The following is a 27,146-nucleotide window of genomic DNA, read 5'->3' as shown; positions in this document are numbered from 1 at the left end:
AAGAAAGGGGGGGGCGAATTTACGTGAATTCAAATTGCGTTCGAACTGGCTTCCCATTGCCCGAAAATAGCATGCCATTGCCTGAATTTGCGTGTGGTAGTCTATCACGCAATAACGTGAAACCCCATGATTGCATTCGGACTGACTTCCCATTGCCTGAATTTGTGTGTGGTGGTCTATCACGCAATAACGTTAAACCCCATGATTGCATTCAGATTGCCATTGGATTATACTTCCAATTTCCCTTGTCTGATAAACTCCTGAGAAATGTCTAATTGGGATAATGGTTACGGTTATACCTAATAGTACAATTACATTATTTCCAATGCATCAGAAGGTTAGTTATGTATGTGGACTACAGCTCCCACAATCCTCAAGTGTTGTATTCCAAAAAAGTAACTTTTCCAAGAGCTGGTTTATCCCCCCAATCTTTTGAGGTTAAATATCCTTTCAGGTTAAAACAGCAGCAATTCCATTTCCATGTACAGTAGGTAAATTTAGCATGTTCAAGGCTTTCTCCGCAGTGCAGTCATTGGCTTGTCTATTCAGACTTCCTTTGTATCAGTTCATTTTAACTGCTGCTCAGTCTGAAGGTGAATCTCATCATTATATAGTTATTAGTGGTTATTCTGTCCTTTGTCAAAAAGGATGATCTCAGGTTTTATCAATGTTAATTTTATTTGTATTGCAACAGCATGGTAGAAATATATGATTGTGCACATTGTTCCTATGAGGCTTTTACAAAATCTCAAAGCAATCCATGGAATGGGGACAATACTGATAATACTCATGTTGCAGATAGGATGATGTGCTCTGCAACACTCTTCTTCACCAGTAGGTGGTACTGATGCTCACACAGAGCCCCTGAAGGACACTGCAGTAAAAGCAGATACAGGGAACCAACTACTTTCTTCTCTAAGGCAAGGATTGGAAAAGTATAGCCTTCTAGATCAGGGATTGAAATTGTGTAACCCTCCAGATGATGCTGGACTACAAGTGCCATCATCTCTAGCCAGCACAGCCAATGATGAAGAATGCTGGGAGATACAGTTCAACAAGCATAATTCCTATCCTTGCTCTTAATGTGGCTGGATGGCATCTCCCAGCATTCCTCACCATACTGGCTGGGACTGATGGGAGTTATAGTCCAACATAGGCTGCCCTCTGCCCACTTAGGGCTCTAAAACTACACTCCTACTTGCACCTACTAGTGAATTCCACTGAACTCAGCAAACATTCTTAGGACTACTCAGCAAGTATTCTTAGGACTAAACTACATGAAAAGAGGAAGAGAAAAGCCTCCTTTCTGTCTCATAGGGCCAAATAAAAGAAAGCCCTTTTCCAAGGCAGTATGGGATAGGTCCTAAATACCCTAAAGGCAGGAGATCTTATCTGGTCTTGGAAGCTAAGTGGGGTCAGCCCTGGTTAGTTTAGCACTTGCATGGGAATAGGTCCTGTAGGCTATATTTCAGAGGAAAGTACTGGCAAAACACACCTCTGAGTACCCCTTGCTTAAGTAAACCATATAGGATTGCCATAAATTGACGGGCAATTTGAAGACACAGGCGGGTTACAAACGGCCCTCAAGGGGCCGTTTTCCCGCCGCCACCATTTGCTGCGTAGGGAAGCCCCAGCTGCCAGACCGCGAGGCTTCCCCGCGCAGCAAAAAAGGAGCGGCGAAATGCCGCTCCTTTTTGGAACGCGGAAGTGGCGCCGCGAGGGGTGGAGTGCGTCCTCGCAACGTCACTTCCGCCGCGACACGTCTGGACGCACAGCGTCCAGTACGTCAAAATGGCGGCGCCCATGTGGATGGGCGCCGCGAAAAAGTACGCGCTCCGCACGTACTGGGAGGAACAGAAGGTAAGAACCTTCCTAACCCTAATACGGCCCTTCCTAACCCTAGTACGCGCAGAGCGCCGTACTTTTATGGCGGTTTGTAACCCGCCTCAGACATGTATTGGGTAGGCCCTACCATTAGGCAGAGTGAAGCAGCTACCCCAGGGAGCAGATGTTGTGAGGGGAATAATTATAAATAATAAATTTATTTATACCCCCCCTCTCTCCAATGAGATTGAGGTGGCTTACAACAATATTAAAAACATTAAAAACACAATAAAACACAATGCCCCATAAACCCACCCACCCATCCACTATAACCAATAAATCACAGCAATAAACAATAACAATAAAACATACAGTTAAAATTATTAAAACGGACAAGACAGGGTAGTCAGTGGGAGGCGACTGAGATGCTAATCTGGGAAGGCCTGTCGGAAGAGATTCGTTTTGATCGCCTTTTTAAAGCTGTCAGGATTAATAATATAGCAGGTCTTCTCCAACAGGCCATTCTATAACTTGGGAGCAGTAGAGGAAGCTTAGCTTTTTCTGGCTGCAGTAGATTGATGATGTGTGGAAAGACAGCACTGTGTGTGCCAAGCATGCTGACTTTCCTAAACTATCATACTACCAGCCATTGCACTTGGAAATTATAACCAACTCCACCATTAGTATCAAAGTAAGATAACAACATAAAAAGGTGGTTGTTGTTGTTGTTGATTTTTTTTCTCCTTTACCTCAGACAGCAGAAGTTCTTGAACAAGCCCTGAGAAAATAAATGTGAATGGTCACCATTTTGAAAATGCATTTTAGATCAGGGGCTGGAAACTGTGAAGGGGGCAGGGGACATTTTTCACACCCACCCCCACCTTGGCAGGCCACACCATTGCATTTCAGCATGCCAGAAGTGATCATTTCCAGTTGCCATTGGGCTAATATTTGACTGTTGGGGGGAGGTGTTGGGGGGGATTAGGGGAATAAACCACTATATTTGCACCTGATCGGGGGTACATTTGGCTGTTTTTTTGTGCAAAGAAATTGCCTAAACATTAGCATGATTTTTAAAAAATTGGGATTTAGAGGGTTTGGGGAAGGAGGGCTTGACAGGCCACACTTTGGGGTCCCAAGGGCCATAGGCAGCCTTCTGCTTTAAATGTTTGCCTTTTATGAAGTACAGACTTCCTATTGGCTGGAAGGCAAAATGGGACAGGAGTTGTTCTTTTGGAACAAATCATATAATGGTGGTGGTGGGGTTTGTGGCAGAGGTGAGAGAAATGGGAAGGATGTAACCCCATGAAGTTGATTTGTGGGAAAAATTACATGGCTCCCCTTCCCATTGTCCCTTGGATTTGGAAGTCATGTTAGTGTTAATGTTACACTATCCCAGGACCCAGCCCCAACATTATTATAAACAAGCTGTTTAACATTTACCATGTTTTGTATGCAGAAGCAGCATATCACTCCACCCAGAGCAGACTAGCACTTCAGTTCAACAAGAGGCTGTTAGGAAATCAACATTAACAGATTTAAAATCAACTCTAAATTAAAAAAAAAAAAACAAGAAAGAGATCTAACACAGATAGCCAGCTAGAAAGGAAGTGGAGTAGCTGATATGTGGGTGCAGCCACATAGAGGGTGTTTCAGGTGTCAGGCGTATTTCTTTGGCACATGTGACACCAGCAAGTAGTATGGGGATAAAGCTGATCCCTTTGCAGATTACTGGCCGCTAGTCCAAATGGCAGATTGGGAGCTAGCAGGATTATTATTGCAGGTCAGACTCATGACATAATTAAACAAGGTAGGAACTGAGATACATATCCCATGAACCTGTTAGAACTCCTGCCTCTTTTCCCCTACATCCCTTCTACATTGTGTCTGGATAACATTGCATTACTAAATCAGTCATGAGAAGGTGCCACCTAAATGTAGCCTTCAAAACAGATGATCATGATAATTAAGGGGAAGGCGCAGCTAGCAATATGGACAATAAAGCCAGCAGTCAATATAAAGGGAAATTCATCATGAATACAATTCTTGTATTCAATACTGTTTTAATTTAATGGGATGAGTAGCATGATGTTCCAAATGCAGGTTGTTTGTGAGCCACCACGGTATAGTAGTGAGCATTGGACTATGACTGGAGAACTGGATTTGAATCCTGGCTCAGCCATGTAAACCCATTGGGTAACTTTGGGCAAGTCACACACTCTCATCCTCAGAGGATGGCAGTGCAAACCTGTCTGAAGAAATGTGCCAAGACAAAAGCCCATGATAGTGTCGCCTTAGGGTGACTTGAAGGCACACAGCAACACACAAACCAAATGCCAGGTGTAGGGGATGCAAAAATATCTGAGATTTAGGAAGAGCTGGAGAGGAGGGTGTGTGTGTTTGTTATGTTAAACAGCTTAAATCATACATAAAGAAGGATTAGACTAGTAGGAAGGAAGTGTGAAAACTGGATATCAACAAAAGAACACCAACAATTTAAATGGTGCAGATGACACCATACCACTAGTAGAAAATAGCAAAGACTTGGAACAATGACTGAAGAAAGTCAAGGAAGAAAGCCATAGGTAGGTTTTCAGCTGAACATTAAGAAAACAAAAATCATGACCAAACACTAATGTTAGGATTGTCTGTGCTAGCTATCATATTTCCAGTTTCTATGTATAGTTTTGAAAGCTGGACAATGAAGAAAGCTGAGAGGTAGAAAATCGATTCATTTGAAATGTGGTGGATAAAAAGACAAATAATGGAGCCTCAGTTCTCTCCAGAAATGAAAATGACTAAACGAAGACTGTTGTACTTGGGACATATTGTGAGAAGACATGGCTCGCTAAAAAAAGACAATAATTCTTGGTAAGGTGGAAGGCAATAGGAAAAGAAGACCACATTATAGAATGATGGAATCAAGGAAGCCACAGCCCTAGGCCTGCAAGAACTGAGCAAGGACTATTGAGAGGATGACCTGGATGTTTTTCATAGGGTTGCCATAAGTCAAAGTCAACTTGACAGAAGTTAACAGCATGGGGGTGGTTGTGCAAGATAGTTTGAAAAATTGTATTCTTGCTCCTGGAGGTTTAAGCAAGAGACAGTTTATCTCTTTTCAGCCAGAAATAGGGCAGCCTGGAAGCACATAAAACCATCAGAAAAACATACCATAAAAGCACACAGTTACGGCCCCAGGATTGCAGTTTGTCTACCCTGTGCCAGAAGCTGTCTCAGAAGCAAAACACTCCTGGGAAGCACCACCCCACTTAGGTCTCACTGTTCATCAACACAAACACATACAGTAGTCATATAAGTAAATGGTATACAACAGCCAGTGTGGTGTGGTGGTTTTGAATGTTGGACTAAAATTATAGAGATCAGAGTGTGATTTCACAGTAGGCCAAACCCACTGGGTGACCATGAGCAAGTCATACACTCTGCGCCCCGGAAAAACCCCATGATAGGTTCACTCTAGTGTCTCCATAGTTCAAGGAGGAGGGAAATGACTTGAAGGTACACAACAACCACCAATGGTACATAGTGGCTAAAGCCAGGTTTGGTGTTGTCGCTTTGTCCAAACAGATCCTATCTTGTGGTGCAGGCTATATGTGGTTGCATTTGCAGCTGCCTGCATGTTGATGTTTCTGTGTGTGTGTGTGTGTGTGTGTGGATCAGGTTTAAAAGCCTTTTTCCTCCTCTTGCTCCTCATTGTGATCTCTCTGGTTTTGAATTTCCTGTAACAGGCCATTAATCTTGAAAATAGCGTAAAGCCACACAAATGGGTTTCAGCATCCTTGTAGAACTAAAATGGAGACTTAAGAGAATCTTCTGTACATGCTGGCTTCATTGCTACAGCAGAAAGGAAGGGTCTTATAAATTAAGAGTGGCCTTCCAGCTGTTTTAATCTACATTTCCAGGCAGCCCTACTTATCATGGCAAGTGAAAGGGGACTGAGGTTTCCCTATCACTGGTATATGAACAGTGCTGTCCTGTAGCTAGGACTAACAGAAGTGATATGTTGGGATTGTCTAATAATACGCCATCATCTGCCACTCCTTTCCCCACTGCAGGGGAATGGATTTACCTACTAACAATATATTGTGGTGAGCTATCCCAGTTGGAACATAAAATATTGGGCCTCATTTGGTTTTCAATGAGCAATCAAGATCAATTGATTTTACAAAAGACCTGATATTAGTGCCATTTAATTTTTTTTTAAAATGCTACAACTTGGCTTGTTGATGTTGATCTATGTAACTTCTTTCATTATCATTGTCATGATTATTTTCATTCTTGGGGAAACAGGGCTATAATGAAGTGCAGCTTCATGTCTGAATTTACAACAGGCAAATTTGCCAGTGTGATGTATTGGTTTGAGTGTTGGATTATGACTCTGGAAGCCAGGCTCAGACATGGAAACCCACTGGGTGACCTTGGGCAAGTCACACACTCTCAGCCTCAGAGGATGGCAATGGTAAACCCTCTCTGAACAAATCTCACCATAACCCCCCCCCCCCCCCCGTGATCCCCTTAGCATCACCAAACTCAGAAATGACTTTGGCTGGAGAAATAATCTGATTTGACACCACTTGAACTGCCATGGCTCAATGCTACGGAGTTCTGGGGATTGAAGTTTGTTGGGGAACAAGAGCGGTTCCCCAGAATACAGACTACAATTCCCAGAATTCTATAGCACTGAGCCATGGCAGTTCAAGTGGTGTCAAGCCAGATTCTCTCTCTAGTGCCGATGCAAGGCACACAACAACCCTTTTATTTTTCTTTAATGCACATTGGATTTTGTATTGGGAGCTCTTGAGGCATCCTTGTTCTCTTTCTATGGGAAGCAGCTGGGAGGGAGAGCAGGGAAAAGCTGTCCCTCAGTCAGTCTGCAAAGGAGGACAAGGCACTGCACCAAAAGTCTAGGACATGGCCAAATAAAAGCTGAAAACACTCCTAGGAATGTAAGTGTAAAAAATGGAGGATGTTCCAGAAGAAACCCTCAAACCGCTTATATTTAAATATAAATCCATGCTTCTCGGTCCTGCTCCAAATGGAGGACCTTTTGCATTCTTCCTGGAGAGAATCAGTATGTAGAGAGATCTTGTTGCACCTTTTGGAGACAAGAATTTGGCAGCATGAGCTTTCCCAGATTTCAGTCTACTTCCTCAGATGAAATCTAGGAAATGCATCTGAGGAAGTAGACTGCAATCTAGGAAGTGCACCTGAGGAAGTAGACTTAAATGCATCTGAAGAAGCAAAGTCTAGGCAAGCTCCTGCTTCCACCTTCTTTCTTTCATTTAGTCTGAAAGGTGCTGCAAGGTCTCTCTCCATAGACACTGCTGCCACAGACTAACCGGGCTCTCCCTTTGAATGCCTCCCGGGGAAAGGAGGGCCCCTGCTCCCCCTGAGCTGTCTGCCTCGGAGTCCTGCTGCAGGTGGGGCTGCCTCCCTGGGGCTTGGAGGCTTGGCCAGGGGCTGGGCTGGCCTTGGCCCTGCCTCCTTCTCTCCCTCCTCCGCGCTGCTGCTGCTGCTGCTGCTGCTGCTGCTGCTGCTGCTGCCTTGTCCAGGGGAAGAGCTCCGCTGCTGCTGGTGGTGCTTCCCAGGCGGAGGGGGATCCCAGCCCAGGAGGGCATCCCTGAGCAGCAGCAGCATCACCGCCGCCGCCGCCGCCGGACGGAGCCCTTTGCCCGGGGAAAGCGACAGCAGCCCTGCCCAAAAGCTGGAGGGCAGAGGTCTGGAGGGACTGGATCGCCTGCCGGGCCAAGGGAGAGGAGGAGGAGGCCCCCTGGCAGCTCAAGGACGGGGCTGGCTGGGCAGGTGAGTCCTGGGCCACCCTTGGCATCCTTGGGCCCAAGGGGCTGCTAAGCATGGGCAGAGTGCGCCACGTAGCCTCTCCAGTTTCAAGGGGATCATAAGAGGAGACCTGAAGAGGCAGCATGGCCTAGTGGTTTGAGCGCCAGCTCAGCCGGGGAAGCCACCTTGGGGAAAGTCACACTCTCTCAGCCTCAGGGGACGGACAGATCGTGCTCGGAAAGCCCCAGGATAGGGTTGCCACAGGTTGGAAGGGACTCGGAGGCACACAGCAACAACAACAACAACAACAACAACAGGGCTCTTTGCAAGAGCTCTTCAGATACCCAGCCAAGAGGAGGAGCAGGGAACCAGAGGCGTCCTCCTTTTCCGGACGGGCCCTCCATCCCAGCCTTCCCTCCAGGAGGACTTCCAAAGTGCCCTCCATTGGAAGCAGGACTAAGGAGCATGGGATTAGATTTATCTGGCTGTTTTGAGCTTCCTGTCCTCCATTTTTCCGGACTGTCCTCCATCTGGTGGGGCCTGGTTCTCCTTTTGCTGCCCCTGCTTCTTGAGGTTGGTTGGTGTGTGCCTTCAAGGGGCTTCCCGCTTAGGGCCTAGCATGGGCTTTTCTTGCCAGGTTTCTTCAGAAGGAGCTTTGCCCTTGCCCTCCTCTGAGGCTGAGAGAGTGTGCCAGTTGTCCTCTGAACCCCTTTGAGACAGTTGTGCACAAAGACTTGGGTTTGCTTCCTCCCCTGGATCCCCTCCTGGCACCGGATCCTTTCTGAGCTTGGAGGCTAAGCAGTGTGACCCTGGTTAGCACTTGGATGGGAGACAAACCCCAGATGCTGCAGGCTATATTTCATAGGAAGGAACTGGCCCAACCACCTCTGAGTATGCCTTGCATCAGAAAGCCCTCTGACATGCACCAACTCTCCAACAGGGAACTTGAAGGCACATGCAATAATGCACACGGAATAAATTAAGCAACCTCCAAAATCTACAGTGATACCTTTATGGCACCAACCAAAAGGCACAATATGCATGTTGCAAGCCAACCTGAATATGCAATAAGCCAGGAGGTAGGACCTCAAACTAAGGCTGCATCCACACTGCATTAATAACCGGTTTGAGACTGCTTTAACTGCCTTTCCGCTCTGGGGCCACAACACACTACAATTCCCAGAAATCCATAGCATCTTTTTGGATGTTTTGTGGATTTTAAGATACCACATTATAGCCGCATGGATAGACACGTTGGAAGTTTTTGAAGCTCCACTGGCTTCTTCATCAGGCAAGGTGTTAAAAACCATACAGGAGAGAAAAAATGGAAGGCCAGCATTTTGCTGTTCTCAGTTCAGATGGTATGGAGGAGTATCTCTTGCAAGCTGGCACCTTTTCCCTCTGGCCCTGTGGCTACTGGGAGATGCTCAAAGTCCAGGAAATTTAACATCCATTTGCAACACAAAAAGATACTTAAAAACATCCATTGGGTAGCCATGTTGGCCATTTACTGTAGCAAATTCAAACAGTGGTATCTTTATTGGCCAACCAGAATACACAATATTCATGTTGCAAGCTTTCAGAGCTTCACTGGACTCTTCATCACAAGGGGTTACAGACCAAACATAGGCCTGCCTTCTACTGTTCCTGTTCTTTGTTAAGATGGGATGAGGACACTGCATCAGGAAAACTTTAGGTGGCATTTAAAACATGCCCATCCAGTCCAAATTTAAGAAGAAGAAGAAGAAGAAGAAGACATTTTGGAGGTCGAAACCTCAGATAGGAAAGTCCTAGTTCACAGGCTGACTTTTTAGGATTCCTCTGTTGTGGCTATAATGCAGTATCTTAAAATCCAGAAAAGATCCAAAAAGATATTTAATTTGAGGTCCTACTTCCTGGCTCCCTCAGCATTTTCAGTTGGAAAGTTGATAGTGTGTCCCAGCATGTGCAAAGTACTCATCTTTCTACAAATTAATGCTTGCCTTCAACATATAACGATTACTAACATGTAACTTTACAAATTGTGGGTCTTATTCAGGAGTGGAAGGGAGGAGAATGTGGGCATTGTCTCCCCAACAGCCATTCTCTCCCCCCCCAGCTCGGTTCAATTTTAATTCCTTATAAACGTAGATCATCACAATATAAAACGAAGAGATCATACAAATATCGAACAACAATTAAAATATAAAAATACGTAAGGTATAATACTGTATAAAATTTCAAACATTGTTCATACTTCTACTAAACTTATCAGCAAGAATTAAATATAAAAGCTATCCAAATTAAAGGCATAAAGCAGTGAAACTTCAAACTAAGAGGAAAGCCTCATAATAACAAGCACAGGCTTCAGCTCATGCCATTAAGAAAGTTGCAGCTTTTCTAGTAATACTAGGATCTTTGTTAAAAAGCAAAATTCTATTTTTTGGCAGACGGACTATTTATATCTGTTAGGTTACAACCCTGCAAGGTACTTTTTTTCTGATTCCCTTTGACAACAGACAATTAAACAAATAGTGAGAGCGGTCCAACAGGAATTCTGCCCCCCATTAAATTTTAATTCAGTCCCTAAATTTCTAGCATTGTAGATAGTGAGACACTGAAAATTATTCCCATCTAGAACTCTTACATGTATCCTCATTCCCTCGGTAAGTTTGCCTGCCCCTTTTTCTTTTTAATGCCTAAACTGTATATCTAAATAACATATTTTCAATGGGTAGCTTTGTTGGCCATACAGCAAAGTACAATTATATCTAATACATGATGCAAGCTTTTGAAGCTCCACGGGGCTTCTCCATCAGGCAAAGATGTAAAAATCATACAGAAGAAAGAAAAATATGACCATGTTAGTCACAAGCCTACATTTTGTCAAGACATTGCTGCTGCTGCTGTTGTTCTCAGTTAAGATAGTATGGAGGGATTTTCATGTATGCAGGGCATTCCTCCTTCTGGACATGTGGGTGCTGGGAGAACCCAGAATAACAACTACTAACATCTTGATAAAGTGTAGGCCTGTGACTCTTCATATTTTTCTTTCTCCTGTGTGATTTTTAACACCTGTGTGATGAAGAAGCCAGGAGAGCTTCGAAAGCTTGCACAATGTATTTTGTTCATTTTGGTTGGTCCAATAAAGCTATCACAGTTTTGTGGATTTCGAATGTTGTTGTATGTCTAAATGTTCAACTGATGTTCTAAGACATTGCAATGTTAAATCTGGAGACTGATGGAAAATTTCATGGTAGAGCAGAATTTTTATTGGGGGGGGGGGCAGCATGATCTCAATTTCCTCCTGCTCCCAGTAGCTACACCCCTGATCCTACTACTTTACCTCAAACTAGACTCTCCTTTTGCCCTGTGTACAGCAAGCATCATATGTGATTTCTAAGAAAAGCAGGGTATATTGCTTTCTGTGCCCTTGAGCAGCAGAAACCGGAGCTGGGTTTTGCTTTGCAATCTTGATAAGGTTGTACCTGGGTAAAGAGAGTTGGCATTTCCTGATTCTCACACTTACTTCCTCTAGGCCTCGGGCAGCTTGACTGCTGAACTGAAATAAAACTTATCTATTTTTTTTAAAACTGGCCTTTTAAAAAAGCAGCCTGAGATAGGGGCCATTGCTGAAAACAGGAAATACTACTCAGTGTATTTTCCTCTTAGCCAGTAGAAGAAGGGTAGAGAGAGAGAAGGAGAAAAAGCCCATCCACACTGCATACATAATCTGGTTTGACACCACTTTAACTGCCAGGGATCAACACTGGAATTCTGGAAATTGCAACTTGTGGCACCAGAAAGGAGCTACAACTACAATTCCCAGAATTCCATAGCATTGAGCCCTGGCAGTTAAAGTGGTGTCAAGACAGATTATTTCTACAGTGTGGGTGCAGCCAAAGAGATAATAAAAATAGTTATATGTGCTGATGAAAGTCTATGGCTAATTAGAATGCGGTTTCCATTGCAAATTTCTCAGTTGTACGTGTACGTACCCTTAGTTAACTGCATAGTGATGTAGGAATATGGAAAGGGAGAGTAGGATCTAACATTTCCACCACCGCCATCACTATTTCCCTAGACAGAGGATACAGTACTGTAAAAAAAGTATGGTACTGCTTTAAATTTATTGAGGCTGCAAATGAAGATTGCATCTGGATCCATTTTAATAATCCAGATGGGCCCCTTGCTTTTGAACAGCCAGATGGTATTAAGGCATTTTACTCAACAGTTGTAGAGAAGAGTCAAAAAGGCATGGCTGGAGGGCTCTCGTTAGTCTTTCCTCTTATTGTACCTTCTAATTGTTATTTGACTTTCTTGGCAGCCTGTGGAAAAACACATGCATGGTAAAAAGCAATAGAAAGATTAATCCAGACGGGTGTCCATTAAAGCCTTGATGTTGCCAGACATCAGTTACAGTGCAGATGCATGTAGCCCAGTTTCCTTGGCAGCCACATTGCCTAAACCTAGCCCAAGGTGCGAGTAGGTTTTTGAGAGAAAGAGTATGCATTAGAGTAAATTCTCTTTTTATCTTGTTCCTCTGAAGGAGGAGGAGCACAGCTGAGGAAAGTCACTTTGATTTGTTGTTGTTAAGTGCCGTCAAGTTGACTTCGACTTATGGTGAACCTATGGATGAGAAGTCTACAGGACACCCTTTCCTCAGCAGCTCTGTTCAGGTTGCAGACTCAGGGCTGGGGTTCCTTGATTGAGTCCTTCCATCGGTATTGCCAGTTTGTTTAAAGGCACAATTCAAAGTGCTGGTTATGACATATAAAGCCCTACATGGCTCAAGTCCAAGCTATTTGGCAGTCAGTATCTCCCTGTAGGAGATCATCAAGAGATGCCTTCTCCGGCACTACATTTCAGAGCTCTTCTCCAGCACTACATTTCAGATGAGTTGATGTTCTTTCTATCAACCTTCTTCATTTTCCAGCTTTCATTACCATACATAGAAATTGGAGATATGATAGCATGGACAATCCTAACTTTAGTACTCAATAAAATATGTTTACCCTTCAGGATATTGTCTAATTCCTAGCTGCCCTTCCAAATCCTAGTCTTCTTCTGATTTCTTGACTGCAGTCTCCATTGTTATTAATGACTGAGCCAAGGTATGGAAAATCTTGAACTATTTCACTGTCTTAACATTTACTTTAAAGTGTTGTAAGTAATCTTGTAGTTAAGTAGTCATTATTTTTGTTTTCTTAATGTTCACCTGTAAACCTGCTCTTGCGCTTTCTTCCTTGACTTTCATCAGTAATTGTTTTTGCTATTTTCTATTAGTAGTATGGTGCTACCAGCATCTTTTAAAGCATTGACGTTCCTTCATCCAAATATTGTTTGCATTGGCTTTTTATTTCTGCTGGGTCATTTAATGTGTGCCTGTGCTGGTTGTGTAGCATCCCCACTCTTGTTTACAATTTCCTTTTAATTGTTTGGATTTTGTGTAAGAGGTTTCCTGTTCTTCCTTTTGTGTTGTCACCTTCTATTTCTCCTCATGGATTATTATAGTGGTTTTCCTTGACCCTGCACATAAGTTGCTGAAACTTGCATTGCTGTTTAACAACAAATACTTGTTCCCCCCAAAACCAGAAGTGGACTTTATTTTCTTTGGTATTTTGGCAGTCTGTGTGGCCCCCAAATGGTTCCAGGGCAAGAAAATGGGCCCCCATGACTAGAGTAGTCATCCATTCTTGCTCTAAAGTGTTGGCACTGGATCTAAACTTTGTAAGAATTATTTTGTATTAAATCGAGTCAAATTTAATTTGCAACAAGTCATTGCAGTTTTTAGAAGTACTGTAAAATATCAATGAACATGACAAACATATTGATACTAATTTCTGCAATACAGAAATCCAGTTTGGGATGCTTACTTGAGGCATTTAAAAAAGAGACAAATGACTTGCAGTAAAGCGCTGCCATTTCATTAACTGCTTTCTAACATGTGTTCAAAAGTATTATTTAGCATCTGCTCATTTTCCCTGGATATCTTTCTGCTTAAAAAAACCCCCTACAAGATTTCACATTAAGGCTAAATTAAGTTAGGAAGATGCTTTCACAAATTGCATGGAAAAGCCTTATTTATGAAGCCTTGCTTTTGTGCAGGATGTGGTTATTGCATCTGCATTAACTTGTGTTACAGTTCCGTCATAATACTAAATGAAATACATAATACTAAATGGAGAGTGTATGCGCCTCCAGATCAGCTCTCACCAGCACAGTCAATGGTGAAGACTGAGAAAGAGTTTTATTCCAACACTTGGAGTGCCACACGTTCCCAGTGCATCTGTGAAACGTAGTTATCATTACATGCATGTGCAGAAAACAAAATAAAGTATTGGGCTCATGCATTCCTCCTCCTATATATAGCTGATTGCTTCCTGTCCCTGTCTGATATTGCTTGCAGCAACTGGGGACAGTACAGACTCTTGTTGCAGTAAAGGAAGGAAAGGAAACTGAATTATTGCCTGGAGGTCTGTTGACTGTAATAAACGCTTTGATTGATTGATTGATTGATTGATTGAAAGGAAATTGCTGTTGCTACTTGATCATATCCATATGTTTTTAAAAGTTCACAATATACAGTAGTTGAAGCACGTCAACTAGAGTTGTGTTGCTGATCAGTAGTGATGCTTCAAAAATATCTCACCTGTTGACATTCATGTTCCAATTTCACATGGCTGTTTATAACCGCAGTTTTTGCAAGTTTGGCATTTTCCTAGCTACTAATTTAAAACGTAATTGATGAAAAGGAAGGGAGTGTATTTCTTTACCAGAATGTCCATGACAGATAAGAAACAAATGCACTTTATTACACCATAAACTGCATGTGGTAAATCTCTAAATAAGGAAATCTTCATCTGTCATTTCTTTTGTTTTGGCTCTGTCATCTGCTCAAGGTTTAATAATTAAATATTCCTCTTCTGTACTCTTTTAAATGCTTTACTTCATAAGCCCAATAGGCTACTTTCTATGCAAATGGTCCCAAGTTCCTAAGAGCTTGTTCCAATGAAGAAATAACTGTACAAATTCCCTCTTACCCCACAATGGGGTTGTTTTGACATCTTTTAAAACCTGAGCTGGTGAAATTGTTTCAGGAAATCCTGATGTCAATAGGAGTGACTCATGGTAACTTTATTAGGAGCAATGGTGAGACTTCTGTTATTCTCCCCATTGCTCACCAAAGAAGCTTATTGTCTATATTACAATGCCCAACCAAGGCAAGAACAACAGTTTTAGATAAGCATGTCAGAACCTTGATACTTGCTTTTTCTACTGACAAATCACCACACTTACTATGGGGGAGGACGCAGACTAGAAAATGTTTCCGTCTTGTAGCTAGGCCTGGCTGCCAGATGAGTGTGAATTTGTTGTTTCACTTCCCAAGATCCAAAGGAAAACAATTTAAATACTTTGCAATACACTTCCAGAACAAGCCTGTGATATGTTGATGGGGTTCTTGGTAAATAAAATTTGGGACAGCCTGGTAAACAAGTTTGGACAGGGAATTTCTAAGTGAGAATGAATAGGGAGGTGAATTTGGGTTACTTGTTTTGCAAAGTATAACTGATGAAAAATGAAGATATAGATAGGAGGGTGTTCTTTTTGACATTTAAGCTCCTCACAGCTTGGAATCAGGTTCTTGAAGCACTGCCTCTCTTCATATATATCTACCATCTTGGGGGGAGAGAGGCAGGCTAGCTCCAACTGCCTGCCTGTAAGAAGAAAAAGCCCTCCTTCCGACCACCATCTTGAGGGGGAGAGAGGCCTGTTATGTTTTTTTTTACTTTGTATTGTACTTCCTGTTGTACACCGCTTTGATCTAATTTGGAAAAGCGGTATATAAATAAACATTATTATTATTATTATTATTACCTAGGCCATGAGATCTTCTTCAAAGGTCATTTCTTCCTGCCCTAGTGGAATAAATTGTGGATTGTGTGGCTACGGAAAGAGGGGCCTTCATTCCTTAGGTGTGGATGCCTTTTTCACAAAGGCTCACCTTTATAGAGTGGCCTTTAAAAATGCATGAACATGTTGTTGCTGAATCCTCCACACAAATACAGAGTAAGTCTGTATTGTGAGGTCAAAGACACAGGACCAGAACATGTCTGCACACTGCTTTAGCCTCATTAGAAGATGCTTTTAAAAGCTAGGGCCTCTCCTTTCTCTTCCCATTGAAACTTGCCCCACTCACACCATCTTTTCAACATTTTGAAAGGACATAGGCAAACACCATAGTCCATTTCTGCCAAAAGACAGGTGTTTGGAGAGCAGTGGTGTCACCTCCCTTAGTTTGTAATCTGGTGTGATCTGAACCCCTCACAACCCCCTGGTGACACCCCTGCCTGACAGCTAAGTGTGTGGTCACAGGAGTAGTGTAACTCTCTGCATGTGGCTTGCTGCCTATACAGTTTCACTGAAAGATGTCTGTTATCTATCCCAGTATGTCACTTCCTTTGATTGTGAGCTCCCTTTGTCTGGGGTTTCTTGAACACAGTGTGCTGCATGCGTGCATTTGAAATAGACAGGATTGTCATATTCTGGTTACTCTTCAGATTATATAAATCTTTTGCCTTTTGAAATAGACAGGATTGTCCTTAGGTTTCTGGCTAGGGCTGCTGGAACTGAAACCTAGCAATATATGTGAAGCTGTCATTTTCCTGACCCCAGGTTTAGCAGCATTTCCTCCTGATATTGATATTGATCCCTTTTAGATGTCTCACTGTATGTGCACAAGGTAGGCTGAGACTATAATACCATGATGTTTGCCTCACCTGTGCAAAGCAGATTTATGGTGTCTAAAGGGGATACATACTAATCTGTAGTTTTGAGTATGGGGATTTGGGCAGAGTTTACAAAAGTTACCATTTGAATTTACAACTCTCAGAATATCTCTGACCAGCATGATTCTGGAGTAATGCAGAACTGGTCCCGAGTTTCCAATTTTCATGAGTCATCTCCAGGTGAGAGGTGAGGGTGCAAATTCTCCAGTTTTGATGTGTTCAGCTCCAGACAAGAGGAAAGGGCAGTGTACAAATCCCCAGCTTAGTAACAGAACAGCCCCTTTAGCGAAGATATTTGTCTGAATTTCCAAGCAAGAGAATATGTTCTGTGTGCGTGTTTAAATGTCAAATTATGAGCATCTGTGGTTGGCACTTAATCAGTATTGCTTAATGATATCCCCAGGTGATGTCTGTAGGTCTCATATTTTGGCCAGAAATCTTGGGTCCTGGGATGAGACTGAACTGGAACCCTAGTAAATATTTGGACGGTTATAACTGTACGTCTGTGACTTTCCCAAGAGTTGAGTCCAAAAGAAAAACAAGTCTTTGGCACTTCTGGAAATCAGGCCACAAAAAAGTAGCTGGAAGGTTTAGAGGTACTGTATCATAGGAGAAAGCATAATTAAAATACATATCTGCAGTAGCACTCTGGCTCCTTATGTATTCAGTACTAACAAATGGATAGTTCCAGGAGCCCTTTATTCCAGATTCATCCCTGTCTAATGAATATAGTGAACAGGGAAAATGTGACAGAGACAAATGGCATCTTGGCACACTCTTTGTACATTCACTTGCTGCCACAGAGGGTTTAACAAGCTCTGCCAAACCTGTCTCTCTATTATCACAAGTATTTCTTCACTGGTTGAGGAAATGACTGATTGCTTAGGACATTAGATAATTAAGGCCAGGGTTTAATTGGTTAACATTCTTGTGTTTCCTGATCTACATCTTCATGTCTAGAGACAGGCTTATCACCTTTTGAATTTTTGAGCTCTACCCAACACTGCTGAATTTATTTCAAGCCCAAGTTACATGCTTTGATGAGCATGTGGCTGGTATCACCCAACATTTCCCTAGTGAATTTAAATACATTGCTTAAGTACCTGCATAGTGCAAAGTACTGTGTGGAAACACAATACTGTACCACATTGAATAAAAGAGAAGAGCCCTCCCTTCCTCCAGGCTTAGAATCTACCTGTAAACAGACATATAAGGAAACACAGAAGGGAAGGGGAAAAGACCTTTGATACTGGTGTCACAGTATTTCTCCATCTCACTCTCCTTCATCATTCATTTGTCAGAGTAGGGAAATGCCAAGCAGATGTGGGGTAGTAGATTCATGTCATAAAATCATCAAGAGCTGTTTATTCTTTAGTGTACAGGAATGGAATTGGATTCAGCCTGACAACACATTAAGTGAACTGTCAGCAAAGGGAGTCTGTATGTACAGCTATATCCCAAGGGTCCACCAATTGCCCAGAATTCATGTGTATCTGGAGCTTCAATCTAATGAAGAGCCCAGAATTTAGAGCAGTATTTGTCTGTACAGTATTTGTTTGAACTTTTTGTAAGCCACCTTGAGTCCAGTTTTGGGGAAAAGTCTGGATATAAATAAATGAACAAACAAATGAATGCTGCCTCATCTGTGCTGTAGCTCCCAAAATTCCTCAGAGATGTATTCCAAAAATAATGTTTCCAATTTTTGATAAGCCTCTGTGCATACAAAGTTTGCTCTCTTTTCCTTTTATATGTGTGGTTATCATCTATATAGTTCAACACAGAAGTTGAACATGTTATATTCATTATTTACTAGACTTTAAATTCCATTGTACAATAAAATAAACAACTATTCCAACTTGGCATGCATCATCTGCTTTGTGCCTTCTAAGATCTTTGTATCTTTTACCAAAAAAACGCATCTTTCAATATACGTATCTCAGTTATTTCCCAGTTTAATCTTAGGGATGGAGTTGCTGTGACAAGGTAGTTGCTCTGCTGGAACTGCTGATGTGTTCCACTATATGGGTAGCTATGCATACAGATGCATTTTCCTTCAAGTGTCCCAAATAACAGATTTAATCAGTGGTGGATTTCAAGTCAGTGGGACAGATTCCTCTCAGGATTGTAGTGTGAAATTTGAAGGAACTACTGTATACAAAATGTTAAACCTACTAGAGGACTAAGGATCAGCATTTTTGAAACCACCTTTAATGTTTGGATTAAACTTCTGTGGTCCCACTGACATGGAAGACCCAAGCCACTACTAGTTTTGATGAACACATGTACCACAAAAGATTGTTTCCTTAAGGTGCCATAGCACATTTCTTTTGCTGAAACCTAATGACACAACTACTGTCTCTGGCAATTGTTTTCAAATGCCATCAGGTGTTATGTTCCACAGTTGGGGAAATTCACATCAAGGCTTGGTCTGTTTACCAGTCAAAATGTGGGATGCAAGATTTAAAATTGCGTAGGTGAGAAGATCGTGCCTCTTTAAAGTTCAAGGAGTAAAGAGGGAATCTTGAGGCTGCCTTCCTATGCCTCCTTGGATAAAGAGTCTCCTGGTTTGCATCCTGTTTGTTAATCCTTCCTTGTACTTTTGGTTACTTTCATTTTTGTGCATAATTTACAACTCAAATGTACACTTTTGTGCATAATTTACAACTCAAATGTACCCTGGCCACTTTCTGCCTTGCATGACTCCTGGTAGAAAGGGCTTGGGAGTAAGGCTTAATCATACATGGGGGGAATTACAATGTTGTCTGTCTGGTGTGCAAAGGAAAAATTCCCTGCATTGGTTGAAATCAGCATGGATTGGTTTGTGCCAAACATTTGAAACATCATGGTTAGCATAAATGCAATATAAACCTTTTAATTGGTTTGCTTTCAGAGTTAGACGCAAAATTCTGCAACATATATATCTATATGGAGGGAGGGCATAGGGCGCTACAGATGTTGTTGGAGTACAACTTTGATCAGCTATAGTCAGCATAGTTGGTGGGAGCTGTTGTTCAGCAACATTTGGAGGACCACAAGTTGTTCACCTCTGCTCTAAAATACTTTCTAGTGTTTTTTCGTTTCCCACATACACAAGGAAAAAATAATCAGACCAAAAATGTTGCCAGAGGTCCTGAGTGTGTACAACCCCTGCCTCTACGTGGACTGGCTTCTATGAGCCACCAGATCTCTGCATGGTACATGTGGTTTGTATTACATGTCTGTTTAATGCAAGATGACTGGGAAGATGGCACAAAAACTGAAAGAAGGCAGAAATAAAGTGATTATTGTTACTTTTTGCTACAGGGAATAGCTATGTGATACATGCAGGAAATGTACAAGCAGGTCTCAAGATAAGTAGTGCTGCAGAATTTATTTGTTATCAGATAACACTGAAAACAAAGCACAATGAAATACAATTTCATGTTTTCAGAGCAATGCATGGGAAGGGGGAAAGTGAACGTTTCTCCTGTGAGGAGAGGTCTGTGTGTGATGTAAGGAGAACTGGTAGTTGACTTCTGGTTGACTCCCAGTTTTTTATTTTTAAAAAATGCTTCTCTAATAGCCCAAGGGGATCCAAAATCATTACGAAATTGCCCGATACCCTGTAGGGGAGGCCAATTGGGGCAACATTTTTAAATGTTTTTAAAATTAGGATCCAGAAATGAAGGTCCCAAGGAGAGCCTATATGACCCCCTTACCCCCTGGCATGTGCCTACCTATGTTTTATTTAATATTTTAAAACCATTGTTTTCTTATTTAATGTATCCTGTCAGATCTTGGACACTTAAGCAGAGTCAGCCCTGGCTGGAGATTGCCAAGGAATACCTGGTGCAGTAGGCTATATTTCAGAGAAAGGAGCTAACAAAACCATCTCTAATATTCCTTCCCTAAGAAAACCCTATGAAATTTTATGGGGTTGCCATAAGTCAACAGGCAATATGAAGACACACACACACATGTGCCAGAATCATTCTTTTGATTTCAGTGGTATTTGGAAAAAGTCAGAGTTCCACATTGGAGCAAAGTCCTATCTCCCTTCCTAGTCAAGAATAGCCAGGTTAAAAATTTCACACCCATACATGTCATTGTGCAAAACCTAGAGAAATAGCTAGGAGGTTGCTTGAAGTAGCAATATGACTTCCTCTTCTTATTCATCCAGTCACATCTCACTCTTACCCCATGTTCACCAAAGTCTGGAGTATACAGTATGTGGGGGAAACCCTTCCCCTTTTTTTACCACTTATGTTAGCCAACTGATATTACAAGACATCTTTAAATATTGGAAGGTTCATCATGTAGAAGAAGGAGCAAGCTTGTTTTGTTGCTCTAAAGATTAAGAAACAAACTAAATATTTCAAATATTCAAATTTCAGGAAAAGTGATCCCACCTAACCATTAGAGAAAACTTCTTGCCAGTAAGAGATGTTGGAATGGTCTGTCTCAGAAGGTGGGGACTTTTCCTCTTTGGAGGCCTTTAAACAGAGGTTGAATGGCCATCTGTCAGGAGTGCTTTGCTGTGTACTTTTGCATGGTAGGGAGTTGAACTACATGGTTGTTATGTTCTCTTTCAACAGTTCTATGATATGTAAACAATTGGTGCTCCTTCAGGATTGAAGTGTTCTTTAGATTAGATTTTCCTAACCATTTACTTATGGAATACAGATAAAAGCACACTTTAGAAGAGGAGGATAGAATATAAAAGATTCTAGTACAGTGGACCCTTGTTATACGCTGGGGTTTGGTTCCAAGATCCCCCATGTATAACAAAATCCGTGTATGCTCAAGTCCCATTAAATATAATGACATAGCAAAATGGTGTCCCTTATAAAAAATGGAAAATCAAGGTAAATTTATACTTTTTTGGAACATTTTCAAACCATGTATGCTTGAATCCATGTATAAAAAATCCGTGTATAAGAAGGGCCGACTGTATATTTAATGTGTATACACATGGCATGAATTTTAAGAGGGAGCCTCCATGCTTGTAACAATAGTCTTGCATGGAGTTCACATATTTGTCATAGATGGCTTATTTAAACGTAGGAGAAGCTGTGTTTCTATTCACAATTCCACAACAGGACAGGGCTCATAGAAGCATTACAAAAGAGCTGTCTCGTTTTTCTAACCACAGCCCCTTGGTTTCCTGAGTAATGCTTCTGCTACATTCTGTAAACATTTTTTCTCTACTTCATGATTAAGAACTTCCTACCATTTCACAAGTTGGTTTTTAAAGAAGACTGGTAGATGCTGGGAACTTCTTTTACTCTACTCAGATGTGCCTCAATAAGCTTAGGTTTCCAGAGATAATACGCTTTCCTAGTATGCAAAAGGAATATGTGTATATATTGTGCTAGTTCTGTCTCATATTTTACATCCATAAAACTACAACAGATAAAATTGTGGGTTGAAGAGCTTCTGATTTGTTTGGGGAAGCATCTCATATATATAATTGTATTTAATTATATATATTATTTAATTAATGAACTTCCTGAACCTTTCTCTCCATGGAGAAAATATCAGCTGCAGATGGGCAATTTAGATTAATGAAACAGCTCAGGGTTTAAAAGTTAAATACCGTACCCTCATTTCTGTACTGATGAACTACTCAAGCAAAATAGCACACCCATCCTACATTATTTCATTAAAAAGTATAAAAATGAGAGACCAAGCATTGGTCTCTAAGTACGACTTGCAGTGTGGGTCTGTTATTTAATGAAGGTTGTTGATTCCTAGTTTTGCCGTCTGATAGCTTTCATGCTTGATCTTCTCCATCTTTCATTGACATTAATTTTGTTGGAGTTTGGGTAGTAGCTAAGAGGTAGTTCAATAAACAGGGACTTGAAGGCACACAATAACAACTAGTTAATAACAATAATTAACTAAAGACCAAATTACACAACTTTTTGGTGACCATAATAATAATAATAATAATAATAATTTTTTTTCTGCCTCTCCCAGGTGGATTGAGGCAGCATTACAACCTAACAATAACAATAAAATACAAGCCCATAAATACCCAGATGCAGTTTTTCAGCAGAAAACGAGTGCAACGCCCCAGTCTTTATTGGAAGCTCATTCCAGACTGGAGTTCCACAGCTGTTTGCTTTCTTCAATAAAAGTGGCTAGATTAAGTGTTGTATCACTTTAAATTCACAATTAACACCATGTGAGGTTTGACACTACTGAGGAACCTCAAACCAGCATGGTCACTGAGGTTTCTAGAAGTTGCTGTGTAGTTCACCAATACAGACAAATGCTCTCATTCTGTGTCAGTTCAGTAATCTGAGTGATTCTGTATCATATACTGTACTTGACTTTTTTACTTTGGTGGAATGGAAGGAATGCCATTCTCATTATTTAACAGTACATCTGGGCTGGGCTCTTAGTCTTTTGACCTTCGAGATGTTACTAGACCACAGTTCCCATCATCTCATTACAGCCCAAAGTGAGGAATTGTGGAAGGTGAAGTCTAACAACATCTTCAGGGCTAAATTATTTGCATCCCTTATGTATGCTGTGCTAACTATTGTCAGTGTTGTCAACTATCCATCTTCATAAGACAACTGAATTGCAGCCTTTGCTCTGGGTGAAGTCAAAGTATTCTCTCCACGGCTTACTGCAAATGCATGGGCAGTGCCATGAGTTTCAGCCTTGCCCATCACATGTCCCTCCTAACCTCACCACTGAATTCAGAGGAAGGGCAGTCGCTTAGGGGCCTCCAGCCCCCTCTTTTACAGCCAGATTGGGGCTGCAGCAACTGCACACTGCAGCCCCGATCTGGTCTTTCCAGGATGCAAAAAAGAGCCACAAAAAGCGACTCCTTTTAGCATCCTGGAAGGGCATGATAGCCGTGGCACTGTGGCTTTACAGCACTCCTTCAGTAGTGCATCTTGTGGATGCAGTGTCACACCACCCTGGGGACGGAGCTGGGGCATACATTGTATGGATGCTATGCCCTGACTCCACCCCCAACCCTCCCTTTATGGCCAATCTGCACAGGTCCTTAGATATTTAAGATCCTCTTGGTGAAGGGGCCCTTTGGTAGCTGTGTGGAGACTAGTAGGGCAACTGAGTACAGAGATGGAAGATTTCTGATGTGTGATGTTCTAAGGAACCACATGTACTTCTGCACTTTGGTTGGGGCACTGGTGCAGTGCTTCTGTCTCCTGCTCTCTTCCTCAATTTTGCCTGCTCCCAAACACAATTAACATCATGTAAAGTTTGGCCTAGAGCTTGGAAATCTTACCTTTATAACTATAGCTCTCAGAATTCCTGGTCAGCATGGCTGACTGTGGATTCTGGCAACTATAGTAAAAAAGGGAATTTTCCCAAGCTCTGGAATGGTCCAGACAATCCTAATTGCAGATTACAAGAGCCAAGGTAGAGTAGTGGTCTGAGTGTTGAACTAGGCAGTGTTGCAATCCATGCTCAGCCATGGAAATCCACCAAGTAACCGTGGGAAAGTCGCACTCTCAGCCTAAGACGAAGGTAGTTGGAAACATCCTCTGAATGAATCTTACTTTAAAAACCTCAGGATAAGGTCACAGTAAGTCTGAGTCAACGTCAAGGCCCACAACAAAAACATCAGAGCAGGTTGGAATACCAAGAAAAATAATTTTGTTCTTAGCTGAGTTTAATGGACTGGCCAAAGCATTTTGTCACTACCTGAACTAAAGCTCAGGATAATTAGATCTCAGGTTCTTATCTCTGCACTGAAGCTTTTGTATGTTCCTTTGCTTCCTGAGACAATAGCTTAGGCTAAAAGACTAAAGAACACCATTCCCCCCTTGTGGCTGCTCTGCCTATTCTGATGATGAATCAGAATGTCATATATAACTTGTCCATGGCTTCATCCCAAGGTTTTTGAAACACTCCCATAGTGACTCTGATTCATATGTCAGTCAATTAACTACCATACTATAATAGGCCACATCATGAAAAAGAAAACAACACATGATCCTGTGTAATAGCAACAAGAATACAAGATGAATATTTTGCTATGAAAGAGCTCTTAAGCTCAGCCCAAATGAAAAAGAGGCACATGGGAGCCCAAAGGCATTAAAGGACCTTGAGAAGCAAAGGTTTTTTTTGACAAATAGCCTGAGAATATTAGTCATTCAATGAACTACTAATAAATGACAAAGTAAGAAGAACTTCATTGGCTCCTGCATTATTGAAGGAGTGGGAGATAGCATTCTACTTTGCAGCTCAATCAGCTTCAGTGCCCATCTATTCAATGAAACCATGGCATAGTCCTGCTTGGAATATTTCAAATGCAGATGGGGTTTGCATAGTTGAATGCTTACATAAAACAGCAATAGCACTTCTTGCATGTGAAACATGCACATCTGAGAAAAAATGTTCTTGACTTTTTTTTCAACCTCTGGAAATTCATGTTTGTGTATGCCTTAAATACAACAATATTCAAACCAATTCCATCACCTACATTCTGAAGTGGTGTAGTCTTAAGAGGTCTGCATCATGTGCTTTCTCTGCAGATGTAGATCAACTCAGAGGAGACAGAAATGATCTTGCATCATTCTTGCCAACCACTCATGTGCACCTAGGCATGACCTCCCCCTATATTGAGAATTGCAGAGATTGTATTGAGTGGGGTCTTAATAGTACAGTACAAGGAGCAAAGGAATTTAGGGATGTGCTATCCACTGCCTTCCCTCAAATGTGAGATGCAGTTGGTGGCAAAGGCCTACACCAAATGGTCAGGTCTGGTACTGCAGATCTAAGTTCCTGATTTTCCCAAAGCATAACAATTGCTGATGCTTTATTTTTTACATCCTTCTTTCTTTTGTAGGCATCATTCTTGACTCTGAATTCCCAGAAGGATGAGCCAACAGGATGAAGAGCAAACCAATCTGTCTCACTCCCTCTTTGATGCCTTTCTCCATGCCAAGCGGTGCAAAGAGGTGTTGGACAGTTTTGGAGCACTGTGTAGGCATCTGGGCCTGGAGCACACAGGTCAGCTCCAGTTTTACCACAAACTCAAGTCTTGTCTCAACTATTGGAGTGCCAAGGCTTTGTGGACTAAGCTAGACAAAAAAGCTGGACACAGAGACTATGATCAGGGGACAGCCTGTGCCAACACCAAGGTAAGGAGGCAGACCATGGTTGCCATGCTACAACTAGAGAAAGGTTGTCTTCAGGGGTGGGGAATATGCAGCCTCTGGATAACATGTGTCCACATTGTCAATTGTGTCCACCTTGTGGACCTCTGATGTATTAAATCTGTCACATTCATCACATTTTTTTTTGTTTCCAAATAAAAAATTGTTCCTTCTGCTGCTTTTTAAAATTCCTTTCTTATTGGAGAGTGGACCTCATCATGGCTCAATTTTCTTTGTATGTAACCAGTTTAAACAAAGATAAGATTTCAGCCAAGACATTTTTCTCCTTCCTGCACTTATTTTCCCATTTATTTTATCCATTTATTTAACCAGGTATTACAATCCCTAATTTTCATTTGTCATTAAATGAGAAAAATAAATTGATAGTTCTGTATCTTTTATTTTTATCATTTCTTGGTTTGTATACAATCTTTTAATGATCCTAAATACCCTGAAGGCACCAGATCCTGTCTGATTTTGGAAGGTTAGTATTTGGATTGGAGGCTGCCAAGGAATGTCAGGTGCTGTAGACTTAGGTTTATCACACAGGGCTCCTGGCATGCAGATGGAACAGTACAAAGGGGGCTGGGAAGGGAACGGAACAGGTGGAGGATGCTTTTTATCTCACACCAGAACACTGCCAGAACTCCCCATTCCGTTCCCCATCTGTTCCAGAGAACAGTTCTCAAAAATCGTCTCCTCTGGGATGGATGGGGAACGGAACAGAACGGAATGGAGACTTTCAGTGGCGTTTTGGTGTGCAGTAAAATACGTTCCCCACCTGTTCCGTTCACTTCCCAAACTCTTTTGTACCGTTCCATTGGCGTGCCAGGAGCCCTGTGCGATAAACCTATATATCTCAGAGGAAGGTAATGGCAAACCACCTCTAAGCAATTAATAATTGCCTTTAAAATTGCTATTAAATTCATGGGGTCACCATAAGTTGACAGGCAGCTTGAAAGCATGCATGCAGGCACGTACACACACACACACTCTCCCTTTATATCTTCTTCCTTGGTCATCCTCTCAGTCCAGGAAATTCTTTACATATTTCTGGGATAAATCTTCATTTCCAATGTTTCAGATCTTTTTAATGGTGGCATGTGTTTACGTCCATGATTCTATCCAATTTAATAGAACGAGAATGCATATAGCAACACAGTACAATATACATTCAGGCATTTAACAGTGGTGGGTCTGAGATAAAGCCCTCCCCGAGGGTCTTAGGATTTGGGTAGGTTTACATAATGTAGAGATGGGCAACTGTGAGAGGCTGGGGAAGCGTTAGCCTCCCTAGGAGACCTGGGGGGTGCACCCCGCATTGTACGAAAACCCAATTTTTGCCCCTAAATGCCTCTCAATACCCTCTAGGGCTGTGGGGGGCATTTTTACCATCTTTTAGGCCCAAGAGAGAATCCTTTTCAGGGTTAAAGTAGTTCATGGCCAAAATGCCCCCACAAACTCTATAGGGCATTTGGAGGCAAAAGTTATAACAGAAGATTTCTTTGAGCTCTGGGGGGACCTGATGGCCACAAAAAAAAATTGGCCCCAGAGACATGTGTGACCTTCACCTTGCACTTTTGCTCTCCCCTGATATAGAGAGATTCAGCCTTTCATGTAGTCTGGACCTAAGCCA

General features: G+C 41.9%; 1 protein-coding gene across 3 annotated transcripts in view; it reads left to right on the top strand.

Moving 5' to 3' along the window:
- The first annotated feature begins 7,401 nt into the window (after positions 1 to 7,401).
- MICAL1 (microtubule associated monooxygenase, calponin and LIM domain containing 1) overlaps positions 7,402 to 27,146 on the top strand; it is a 60,187-nt gene continuing 40,442 nt past the window's right edge. For 2 of the 3 annotated variants that reach the window (XM_042464193.1, XM_042464191.1), the window contains exons 1-2: positions 7,402 to 7,644; positions 25,201 to 25,495. In XM_042464193.1, the coding sequence (XP_042320127.1) occupies positions 25,232 to 25,495 (264 nt within the window). In that variant the 5' untranslated portion in view covers positions 7,402 to 7,644; positions 25,201 to 25,231. Of the gene's footprint in view, positions 7,645 to 12,669; positions 12,714 to 25,200; positions 25,496 to 27,146 lie in introns of those variants that run through there. The other variant, XM_042464192.1, reaches the window with a different exon arrangement.

This window comes from Sceloporus undulatus, chromosome 4 (genome assembly GCF_019175285.1).
Source record: "Sceloporus undulatus isolate JIND9_A2432 ecotype Alabama chromosome 4, SceUnd_v1.1, whole genome shotgun sequence".
In the NCBI taxonomy this organism is placed as follows: Eukaryota; Metazoa; Chordata; class Lepidosauria; order Squamata; family Phrynosomatidae; genus Sceloporus; species Sceloporus undulatus.
The sequence above is the reverse complement of the archived record's forward strand: the minus strand, read 5'-3'. Positions and strand labels throughout refer to the sequence as shown.